This window comes from Hemicordylus capensis, chromosome 2 (assembly GCF_027244095.1).
Source record: "Hemicordylus capensis ecotype Gifberg chromosome 2, rHemCap1.1.pri, whole genome shotgun sequence".
NCBI lineage: Eukaryota > Metazoa > Chordata > Lepidosauria > Squamata > Cordylidae > Hemicordylus > Hemicordylus capensis.
Genome location: NC_069658.1, coordinates 365,640,719 through 365,653,413, shown reverse-complemented (window position 1 = coordinate 365,653,413; position 12,695 = coordinate 365,640,719). Strand labels below are relative to the sequence as shown.

Below are 12,695 nucleotides of genomic sequence, written 5' to 3'. Positions count from 1 at the left end.
GGAGCCTTGGCTATAAATATCCACAAGCACAGAGATGCAGAGGTGACGCCGAAGCTGGAGAGTCAGATAAAAGAGAAGCTCTCTGTGTGCTGGAAATTAACATTCTTGGGCTACGTCATTGTACTGCTTCCTATGAGCTTTTTAGAAACCACAGCGTTCCCCCCATTTCTCTCCCCCTCCCGCCCTCCTTTACTGCCTCCCACCCACTGCAGAACAATCCATCAGGTTTAAAAATCAAGCTGGATGCACAGGCCCTATCCTGTAATTTCCTTTTAATAATATATCACAGGAGGATTGGCTCAGCAGCTCTATCCTACTCTTCCACCTCCTCATTAGCTTTACTACACTTGCTCCATTTAGAAACCAAGCGCAAATTAATGGAGCACTAATCATCTGCAAAAGAGATATTAATAGCTTGGACCCCCTCCCCATCCACAGCCACCTTTCTTCAGCTTCCCCATGCTGTTCCAGAGAGAGAAAAGAAATTTGCCTGCATGCTGAAGAATGGCAAGGCTAGTGCTGCTTCTATACTGAATGCCCCAGGTGCGTGCATGTGTAATAAGGAGCACAGGTGGTGGAGGAGGTGGTGGTGTGTGTGTACACACATGTGAAAGGGAGAGAAGGTTAGCAAGGATCCCTGAATTAGCTGGGCTCTTTTACAGGAGTTTTACACTCTTATACCATCTTTTCATCGTCTAGCCTATCACAGCTGCTGCTCAGAGACAGTCACTGAGGAGACAGGAGAAGCACTCGCTCTAGCCTTGGATCATGACACCAGACTGGAACCTGAGAGAGCCCCAGGACTTCCTTTGAAGCTCATTTGGAGCTTGGGCTCCCTGGGGTAACACCCTGGATTAAGGGCCCACCATAGAGCTGGTCTCTCATATACCATCACAACCTGCAATGTCAGCACACCAGCACCAGCCACAAGCTCAAAAGAAGCAGAGAGGATGTCCTGAAGGCTGCCTCTTTAAGGCTTCCTGTATCCAGGCAGGGAGGTGGAGCCCAGAAGGCATAGTCTGGGCTCTGCAGTCCTTAAGGGCTCAGCCGCTTCTGAGCACTCTTGAATCAATTGTTCCCCTGCAGACTGTCCTGTCCTGGCTTAGTCTCACAGGCAACCAGGAAAGGACATGAAGTGTAGAGCACTTAATATGAAGATGTTTGCAGGTGTCATCACTGGCATACAGCTAGCACTACTGAAAAAGACCATCCCTGAGACCTTGGACCTGCCAGTTGGACCAGACAATACTGAGCGGGATGTCCTCATATCGAGATGCAGGGGCATAACTATAATAGGGCACAGGGAGACAGTTGTCTGGGGGCCCACTGCCTTGGGGCCCCCCCCAGAGGCAAGTCACATGACTGACTCCCCCAGCTATGCACCTGCCTGGGCTTCCTTCAGTTGTAGTCAGCTTCTGAAACTGATGTGAGTGTTAAGACCTGGAGCTACCAGAACAGCATGCCTTTCTCTAGTACCATCAAATGACTTGCTTCGTCCACAATTTACACCCTAACCAGAAATCCCAGATACAGCCTGAAACAAATGCTACTGACACCAGAGGATGCTATACTGGTACCTTGGATAACAACGGGGGTGGGGGTGGGTGGGGGGAGTAACTCTTCCACTCTTCCTTGGACAAACTCAGGGAAGATCCAGTGTTTTTGTTTTTCCTCCACAAAAATGTGAAAGAAGATGTTGTTAAACATGTCACTCCAGAAGACCTAAAATCAGGAGATTGATCCCGACCAGCTCCTGTTTATGGATCATTCTTGCACAATCCATTTAACTTTAAAGGCAAACATTAACTTCACCACATATATTTCTACACCGTTATTCTTCTGAGAAGGAATAAAGTTATGTCAGAACTGGCCCATAACACCTCCCACCCTAATGTGTTTCTTCTCTATAATGGATTAACATAACAAGCAGAAGGTATTGCCAAAGACTGCTGGCAATATAAAACTGAGGGTTAGAAACCTGTGAAAGAAAGCTGTGTCCCGGGGTAAATTCCCTTCAGTGACCTGGAGCTTCATTGTGTAGAGTACCTGAAAAAGCTCGGAGTCATCCGTGCTGTACTGGCTGGACTCTGTTTCGGAGCGCTCACAACACCACTGCAACTCGTTGAAGCAACTGGCTGAGTCAAAGTCATTGGCATCCAACTGGGACAAATCGATCTCTGGGAAATCCGAGTAAAGGTGCCCCTCATCAGACACTTCATACTAGAAGAGAGAGAAAAGAGAGGATGGTGAGCTTGCAATTTCTGTTGCCTGACTGCAAATCCTTGAGTAGTTGAACAATGCCAAATAATGCACATGCCTTCACAAGATACAGATCATGTAACAGATGTTGGTGGGTGTCCGAGGGTTACCCAATAAAAGGCCACATGAGAATGCAGCCAGGAGCCTAAAGGCCAAACCTTCTTAAAACAAAGTGGATTACAAATGATTTTAAGCAAGTATCCCAGTTGCAGAGCCCTCATATTCCTAAATGCAATGTTTCCACAGCAGTCCACAGTGGAAATTGTACCTTTAACAAAACAAACATTATGTGCTTCTAAATAAAGCATTACAGATTCTCATTACTGCAATTAAACATTTTAGGAAGAATTTGTTGGGAAGTCTCCTATCGGATTTACTCCCTGGGCCAGAGGCAGACAATGAGGTTGTTCTCATGACCAGCTCTACCTGGGCTAACACAGCCCTGTCTGGGTAGAGCTGCTTGTCAGAACTTCCGGGATCAGTCCCAATCCCGGTGCCTCTCGGCTGGGTAGCCCAGGTTCTAAACCCAGGCTAAAAGTGAGAGAGGAGGGCATGCCATGGGTGAGCGGGCTGCCAGAAGTTTCTTTTGGAAGTCATACTCGCCAAAGAACTGGGGGTGGGGGGGGGAGGAGGAGTGACCCAGCCTCCAGGCATTCCCCCAATGCACTGTGCTGCTTGTGCATTGAATTGTGGGCTTCCTGGAGGCTGGGCATCCTTCCCCCCAGTTCTCCCTCACCATGCTGCTTGCCACCCTGGTGCACATGTGGGTACGTAAGCAACAGAGCCATGGTCAGGCTTCAATCATGTGGAGAAAGGCAGGCAGGCTCCTGCCTTTCCTTGCAATCCTCCCCAGCCCTAGCCTCATGGGCTGTGTGAACGGCCTACATATATCATTGCAAACAACTTGTGTCATCTGTAGGAGAGATAAGAACAGTCCTGCTAGATCAAGCCCAAGGCCTATCTAGGCCCACCAGATGCCTCTAAGAAGCCCACAGGCAAAAGGGGAGGGCATGTTTTACTAATGGCTGAAATACAACTGGGAGGAGGGAGTACCCTCAGTACCCTAACAAACACTTTGTCGCTGTGAATACTTCCCAGGCAAAAATTTGAGAAAATCCATTACAAGTAAGTTTGGAAAATCCCAATTCATCAGCTTTGTATTTTTGTTGAAAATATGTTGAATAACAATGTTTGGAAATGAGAAGTGGCCATTTTCTGTTCCCAGTCCTCCAAACCTAACATTTCGGAGATTTCCATTTTCATTCTTCTTTCCATCATTATTACCTGTGGCCAAATTATAATTACAGATGGCCCTCGTTATCTGCGGGGGTTCCGTTCACTATTCATAGAGGTTCATCTATTTGTGAATTGCCTAGAGCCATCTGGGTGAGGCGGTATAAAAATCTAATAAGCAAAGTAAAGTAAGTCTGTGTCGGTTCAAAGGAACAGGAAAACACCCACCGACCAAATTACTCAAAACAAATGACTACATTTCTAGGGGCTATCTTGAAAATTAAAAATGGCCATTTCCTGCATCACATAGTTATCCATAATCACAAGGAGCTTTCATTATTATTATTACTTCAAAGTTAAGAGAAAATGGGCATCCTTAGCATCACTTGGAAAGCTTTCCTTGGCCTCAGAGAGAAATATTTATCATCACCCCAGGTTAGGGTAAACTCTGAGACATACACCCTGTATACTAGCAGAACAGCTGCATGGGTTCTTAAGGGATGTTTAAGCTACTCCAGCCTTTAGTGACGTAATACGAACATCCACAGCTTATCCTACTGCCCTGATAGTCAGCAATTAGGAAGGAAGAGAAGAGGCTTACAGAAAACACCAGACAGTCACAAACCAGGCAAGGCGCTGGAACAAAAACCTGGGGGCATTGGGAGACAGCACTGTTGCCCCATTACACTGCTCCATTATTTCAACTTTCCTTTTCCTTCCTAGGCCTTCCACCTTCAGCTCCCTCCATCACCTAAACTTAGCTCTGTGACACGCATGGCATCAAAAAGCAGACCTTCAAGCTTCAATATTTCCTCACACCCAGTGACAATTTCTCCTTATAGAAACAGTTTCTCCAGACACCAATTCAATAAAGACTAACAATCCATTGTATTCTCCCCTTGCTCCTCCAGCCCAGCCAAAATGCGAGTATAATAGAGCAGAATCAATGGCTGGCACATGTAAGGCAATCTAAGCTCTAAGAACTGAGCTAAAAATATCCAGTCAATCACACACAGCAGCTGAGACCCGGCCCCATTTCCACCACATTCTCAAGGCATACGCAATTGCATTAAACTCCAACAACGAGTGACCGAGAAGGACACAGTAATGCTGCACTGCACCATTACTGCGAAGCCTACGAAAGGTCATGGGCATGCTAGGGATGCTGCTTTCGAAGGTCCAGAATGAAAGAAGGAGAGTGGGGAGGGGAGAGTTGTTTAACACTACCGTAAGACAAGGCATTCTCAGACAAGAGCTTATGCAAAATGGTACCATCTGGCACTGCCGATATCTTCACCTTTCATGGCGCAGTGAGAAATCCCTATCTGTCATGCAGAATTTGCCCGTTCTTTTATTTTGTTATTACCTGCAGACTATTATTTGCTTAGGTTGTATGTGTCTTTATTCTTATAATGGTACTTCTTCTTCTTCTTCTTCAGAGAAGTTCAGGTCAGCATACACAGGGTTATCCTCACGGCAATCTTGTGAGGTAGCTTAAACTGGAAGACAGTGATACCCAAGGCCTCCCAGTGATCTTCACAGCTGAGTGGGGATTTCGACCAGGAACAACTCAGTCCAAGCCCATCTACTATAACCCCTTGGCTAGAAGCACATTTGAACACTGAGGTTCTCTTGTTCTCAACAAAGGTGAAATATCCTCTGGCTAACAAAGAACAGTGGTGAATTTCAGTTCCCAAACTATAAATGTACGATACCAATTTCACTGGCACCAGAATCACTGCCTTTAATGAATCCAGCACTCAGGCCTTCCTTTCTGAGACAACTCCATTCCAGGCAAGCCACCACAGAGCTCACAGATGATAAAAGCCTTTGTCTTCCTAATGACCAAGACTAACATTCAAAACAGTGCCCAAGAAATGAAACTTCATGAAGCTCTTTTATGTTAAGACCTGCTGATCTGTGGGAGCTTCCTAACAATGGGGAGAGCAAATTTATTTGTTTTGCATTTAGCTCTCAGATCACAAGATCAACTGAGCATTTGAGAAGCCATAATGAGAGAATAACATCCTAGGCACTGCTTTGAAGTTTTTCAAATAATCTCTCTAGGACTCAACAATCAATTTTCACTAGAAGTTACAGAAACGGAAGAGACAGCAATTTTTTCCCTGTTCTTTCTTTATTAACTGGGATAATCTCAGATTATAGGGCTTGTTTCCCTCAGGAATGGGACTTTATGTCCTATTCCTGTTTCCAATTTAGTATAGGACACAGTGTATCATAACAGTACACTGCAAGTCCTCCTCTCCTTCTGTATGAACGTCGGGTGGAGGAAAGAGCAAACGGTCAGTAGGTTACAAAGCGGAAGCTCTTAAGGAAGAGCCAGTCTTAAGGCAGAGAAGAATCTTGGAGATGAACAAAAGAGCAAAGGCCCTTGTTTAACACCAAAAGAAGGTTGCTCCAATAAACCTGTCCAGTATAAGGCAGGATTCCACCAAACAGTATACTATCATGACTAAAACAGCCATGGAGCCTGACTGCCATTTCTTCATGAGGGGCGTAACTACCATAGGGCAAGGGGAGACCGTTGTCTGGGGGCCCACTGCCTTGGGGTCCCCCCCAGAGGCAAGTCACATGACTGACTCCCCCAGCCGCACACCCGCCTGGGCTTCCTTCAGTTGTATTCATCCTCCGAAATTGATGTGAGTGTTAAGACCTGGAGCTACCAGAACAGCATGTCTTTCTCTAGTACCATTAAATGACTTGCATTGTCCACAATTTACAAAACCTTTTAAAAAATAATTTAGGATGCTGTTCTATTGTGCCACGTAGGAGATATATAGATAGACAGATAGACAGACAGACAGATAGATAGATAGATACACACACACACACACACACTTTTGTGTGTGTGTGTGTCTTTTGTTACCACTATTCAGCCTCATTTAAGATTTCTTTACTTCATGAGCTGAGCTTCAATGAGGTGGGGGTCCATTTTAAAATCTTGTTTCTGGGCCCACTCCAACCTTGCTATGCCCCTGCATGAGGTTCAAGTGTAATTTCAGAAGCTCCCAAATAATTTGAGATAAAGGGAAGGGTTGTCAACTGAACAAAAAACACTGACTGACTCTCAACATGCAGACATCAGCAAACGAAGCTTCTAACAGCATGGAGTCAAATTTTACTGCCCGCTAATGTCTGCAGATCAAGCGGATGTTGAAAGCACAGCTACAATGAACAGGTGAAGCCTTGGCAAATGTAAGGATGTGTAGGAAGGCTGGCTGAAAATAAAACCTTTTCCATTCCGCTGCCTTTCTGTACACTTCTCTCAGTGTACTGTGTATGCAACATTCATCTTTCCTCTATTGTTTGAAGAAAGCAGAGTGTAGAATCAGCACAGCCCCTAAATTATTGCCATTCAAACCACCTTGGACTGAAGAGGAATCAAATTATATGTTTCAGTTGGCAGTACAACACAATAAATGTGGACAAAAATCTCATATAAACATCAAGGGATTTGCAGGGGATGCATGCTGTATCCCCCTGTAGTCTTGTGCCCACACTCGGCTACAACATTGCTCCCTTTGTCTACACCCTCATACAAACTGGACCTGTTGGCCTCTTGGTTTGTGTTTCTTTTTCTTCTTCTGACTGATCTGCAGTGTGATTATGCTATTTCAATATTATGTGTGTTTATATATTGACGAATTGTGCAAGAAACCTTCCCCTCCTCCCAATGTGGATCAAGGAAGGTTGAAGATTAGCAAACTCAATCTATACTTCCTGAGGCTCATCCTCTCAGTAGGCATGGTCTAACCCAATATATGTGGGCATAGACAAGTAGCAGCTAAGGTAAGGCAAATGTGCTGTAAGTAATTTGAACCACATATAAGAAAGCAGATGATGGTGATGATGATGGTTTAAAATATTTACAGTATATACCACTTTTCAACCAAAAAAACCCGCACTTATCAAAGTGGTTTACGTAGCAAAAGAAATAGAAACAACTGTCCCCTATCCCCACAACCCTAACACACACACACACACACACACACACACACACACACACACACACACACACACAACCAGCAGCTACTGGAGAGATGCCATGCTGGGTCTGTATAGAGACAGCTGTTGGTCTCAACCTGCTAAGAAACTGTGCTGACTGATGCAGCCATAATGTTTCAGCATATTTTCTAGAGTCTGTATACCCTTTAATTCTAGAGATACTTGGGCCTATTGAGCTGGATTAAAGGACACAGGGATCCAAAAAGGAATGCTCTTCCAGGTGCCCACATGTCTGTCTCTCATAAAACAGATATTTCCTGTCTGCTAGAAGTCACATACAGAGAAGGGCTTGCCTACCAAAATTTTTCGGCAGCTTAGCTGGAATTCTGTTCCTCCTGCTAGAAAGTCTGCCAGAATTCTCAATGTTCTTGTTCATGAAAACAATTCTAGCACTTCTTCTTGCAGGCTGAGGGAGCAGCAGCCATGTTCAGAGCTAGAGTGCAGGTTAGGGAGGGCACCTCTTATACCCTCACTGGGAAACGCATACCCTAACACCACTGCAGGTGCCCCATTTTGGCTGGGAAGAGTGGCTCTGTAGTTTGCTTCACTGAATGGTTAAACTAGCCCTTGAGATCGCCCAAATCCTTCTCCACCTGTTGTAACAGTATGATCCTAATTTTCATCAGTATTTCTTTTTCGCCAGGTTCCATCAAATGTAAGGTGTTCTTTTGGTTTTTGTTTTGTTTTGTTTTAAAAAATCATCAAATTCTCTCTTCTGCCCCAAATCTTCTCTTAGGAACAGAGGTAGATATTTTTATTTTTAGAATATCATGTAATATGCATTTGCAATTCTTTCATATACATCTAAAAAATGAACTTCTGCAAAACAGACAGATTCCTCTGATATGTCACAAGGAAAGAGATTCCAGTTTGGCAATCACAAGGCACAGCTGACGCTAGCACTTGGGATGTCTTTTGATAATCTCTACAGACATGACACTTCCCCACTGCCAACAGAAATGGGTATAAATAAACTCCTGCAATCCAATGCCTCTTTGGGCTGCCTCCTTGGCATGCTGAGGTCAGCAACTAAGATTCAGCTGATGCCCTGGTAATTATTTAATAATAATAATAATAATAATAATAATAATAATAATAATTATTATTATTATTATTATTATTTTAAAAAAATAAAAACCCCTGTAAACCAGATTAAATTTTAAAATTGTAAGCAGATATTAAAAAGCTAGGCAAAAATAGTATTAATAATAATAATTAATAATACTATTTTTGCCTAGCTTTTTAATATCTGCTTTCAATTTTAAAATTTAATCTGGTTTACAGGGGTTTTTAATTTTTTTTTAAACTGTTCTATTATGTGTTTTTTATTTTAATGTAAACCGGCCTGATGTATACCACACTTTAGGAAGGCCGATATATAATTTACTAAAATACATAAATATTCATATACCACTTTTCAACCACAAAAAAGTATACAAATCAGTTTGCATAGCAAAAGGAATGAGAAGATAGTTCCTTGTCCAGAGCGGCTCACAAGTTTAAAAGAAAAGAGACACTTTGGCAGCAGTCACTATGCTGGATTATAGAGACAGTTGCTTTCCCTCTGATAAATATATGACAGCCACCACTTTATTATTATTAAGGTGCCTCTTTGCCCAGATAGTAGGGGTCATGCCATGTTAGGAACACAGGAAGCTGCCATATACTGAGTCAGGCCACTGGTCTATCTAGCTCAGCATTGTCTCTACACAGACTGGCAGCAGCTTCTCCAAGGCTGCAGGCAGGAATCTCTCTCAGCCCTATCTTGGAGGGCGGGGATGTGGAACCTTCTGCTCTTCCCAGAGCAGGTCCATCCCTTAAGGGGAATATCTTGCACTGCTCAAACATCAAGTCTCCCATTCATATGCAATGAGGGTGGACCCTGCTTTGCTAAGGGGACAAGACATGCTTGCTACCGCAAGACCAGCTCCCCTCTCCTCATGTTATTCAAGTCCAACTCGAGAGTCACTTGGGAAATTAGTAACAGGACTGTTTTACTCCTCACTGCAAGTCTGAATCTATTCCAAATCATTCATACTCAGAAACAATCATATGATTTATTGACACTAGATGGAAAAGCAAGAATATGGTTACGAGTGCATATGTGGCTAAATGACCACCAGAATTAGCTGTCTAAATTGGATGAGAAAGAGCTATTGTAAGCAACCTTTTAACTTGGATTGGGACCCAGCTGGCCTCTTTGCCTAATCTGTAGCACAGAACCCACTTTACCATTTCTAGCATACTTTCCAAAGAGAAGAAGGCTTATTAGATCACCATGTCCATATGGATGTTCCTTTGTCACCCTCCTCCCCTAACATTTGTGTTTATAGTCCAGTACAACAAAATTTACAGTATATACAGCTATTTCATTCATTTATCTATTTATATCTATGTAAACCGCTTTGGGAACTTTTGGCATACTTGTATATTCGTCATATTTGTATACAGGAGAAAGATTAGTCGTATTTCTATACAAGATTCTAGGGGATCCTGTTGGGGGTATTTTTTATTTCAATCTGATATCCTGAAAAAAGATTGTCTACTCATATGATTACCACCATCCCTTTAGAATGCATTTGTTTACAGTCCAATAAAGAAGAAACTAAACTTACATGGGAAGAAGTACTGTACATGGATAGGGGTACTTTTATTGTGATCTACCATCTTGAAAGAAGATGGAGGCCTATCGATCTATCGATCTATCTATCTGGTGTCTTTGTATATCGCCTCAAACTCATGTCTGAGCAGTTCACAACAAATTAAAAGCAGTTGAATCTGATCCAAGCTGCCTATGGATGGCAATACATTCCAAACCTCTGTGGAGTGCTGTAAGATTCATCACGTTGAAAAAAGCAGAGAACAGGCTCCATTATTTCTACTTTGAACATTTGCTTACTGTATCTATCTGCCCTTCTGTCTTGCTTTCTCTCTACCAACCCCTTCACTGTTTGCCTTCTCTTTTTGTCTTTCTGTTCTCTTAAACCAAGCATGGCCATTAGGTAGCTTGGGGGCTATTGGTAGCTTCCAGGCTTATCTGAAGTAGCTTTCCAGGCCTTTGGGTTTTGCTTCTTCTGATTGGCTGGCTGAGAAGGGGGTATCGATGCACCATTTTCAATCTCTCTTTTTCTCTCTGGATGCTCAGGATTGATTTTACTTTGGCTCCCATTCATTTCTCATTTTCTTCCTCCACAGAGGAGGCCTCCCTTGCTTCCCTCCAGCAAAACCCTCCTGGAGTTCACTAGTCTTCTCTCCCTCTCTCACTCACCCAAATATGTGTCCCCAATACTTCCCCAACAGCTAGCTCCTGCTTTTTAATGCCAAACTCTGTGGTAAAAATGCGAAGACAGAATCCAAGAAGTGGCTCTTTCTATGTCATGGAAGAATGAATTACTCTGAGCTTCAGCCTTCCCTATTCCTAAAATGGGGCTATGACTAAGAATGCTGACACAGCTTGTCCTTTAAAAATTGCAAATAAAAAAATACAAATTCTTTGCATTGGATTCAATGGCTGGCCTTGCTTGGGCTTATCCCTCAGGCTCACTGTTAATTGGTTGCTTCTGATCATGTTTATGTCCAGCTTTGTTAATATCCTGTATTCTATAGATGTGATTTTTTATTTTATTTTTACAAGTCTCTGTTTTGGTAACTGGCTCTGCACCCCCAAGCCACCATTTTACACTGGTAGCTCCCAAGAATAATAATAATAATAATTTTAAAAGTAGCTCCTGGAAGCTTTAGGTCTGCCCATTCCTGTCTTAAACAACAGGGAAAATAAAACAGAATGAAATGGCGGCAGTGGTGGTGATGCCACTAATGTGACTTATGTCTTGTCTGAAGTAAAAACAAGACACAGTTGTGGGTCATAACCCATGTGCTGAAGGTCAGAGACTCTTGAGCTTCAGAACTGAATAAATGAATTCTCTCCAAGTCAGAGTTGTTGAGAGCCATTTAGTTGAGGCAGCATAGCCAGGAGCTGGACCTGACCTTGCTTGGCCAATTCTATCAATGAGGTATTTTCAAGTTCTGGAAGCATCTCTGAATACTAGCTTCCTTCCTCTATTGCTTTTAGAAACAAGAAGAAATACACATCTTTGGCTGCATGCCCTGGAAGAACCAGAGCTGAAGCACTTAACAGAAGGCAGAACAGCTGATGATATTTCCGATTTGATTTTCCACCCCCAGTTGTGGGCAGGTGGATAGTACAGGACACTACTTTGACAGGCCCAGTGCTCAGAGTGGGTAGTGGATCTTGGCTGGGCTAGTGCTCCCCTTTTCTGTATTTCCTATTTCTGTTTGTGAAAGAAGTGAACTTTGTTCCAGTTTTACCCAGGATATTGTAAGGAAGGCAGCCATTGGGCCTTGACAGCCAGCCAGCAAAATGGTTGGCAATTCTGAACCATCTTTCACTCTAGACACCTCATTCGTGCTGGAAAACACAAAAGCTAGTCTAGGCACTTGGTGGAATCTGTCTATTTCCCCTTTTTTAATCCATTAGGAGGTGATGCACAGTAGGTCCTTGTTCCTAAAAAGTATACAGTCCAACTCTGTGCCATAGGTTTAGAAAGAATCTCAGGTAGCTGGTCAGAGACCTGTATCTGAATCCCTAGAAAGCTACTGATGTCAGTCAGAGTAAAGCATATAGGGCTAGATGAATCAACGGTCTAACCTGATATAAGGCAGCTTCTCGTGTTTGCCCTCATAGGTTCAGCAAATGGAAGAAGACACTACACAAGACTGCCCTAGTACTATGCCATATAGATGAGCCACCAATATATATGCCACCACAGAGGATTTGGGTATTATTACACACTATTATTGCATTCCATGTTCCTTCCAAAAGAAATTGTTTTGAAAGAGAGAAGACTGGATTTGCCCTTGCCAGATGCATGATCAGGCATTTGGAACCTCAGACTCTGATTTGTTAATTAGGACAACACAGACACCTAGATTTTATCAGATTGCACTGTAGGTAGCAGTGGTGGATGGTGCGGGTGCCACCACAAGGGCAGTGGGAGGAAGTGTAAATTAGTAGGTGCTTACCTCCCATACCACTTTAAGTGGCACAGTGGGGAAATGCTTGACTAACAAGCAGAAGGTTGCCGGTTCGAATCCCTGCTGGTACTATATTGGGCAGCAGTGATATAGGAAGATGCTGAAAGGCATCATCTCATACT

At 43.3% G+C, this 12,695-nt stretch overlaps 1 protein-coding gene across 1 annotated transcript in view; it reads right to left on the bottom strand.

Moving 5' to 3' along the window:
- PPARGC1B (PPARG coactivator 1 beta) overlaps window positions 1–12,695 on the bottom strand; it is a 163,676-nt gene that overhangs the window by 50,356 nt on the left and 100,625 nt on the right. The window contains exon 2 of the mRNA XM_053293881.1: window positions 2,047–2,220. Coding sequence (XP_053149856.1) covers window positions 2,047–2,220 — 174 coding nt within the window. The remainder of the gene's footprint in view (window positions 1–2,046; window positions 2,221–12,695) is intronic.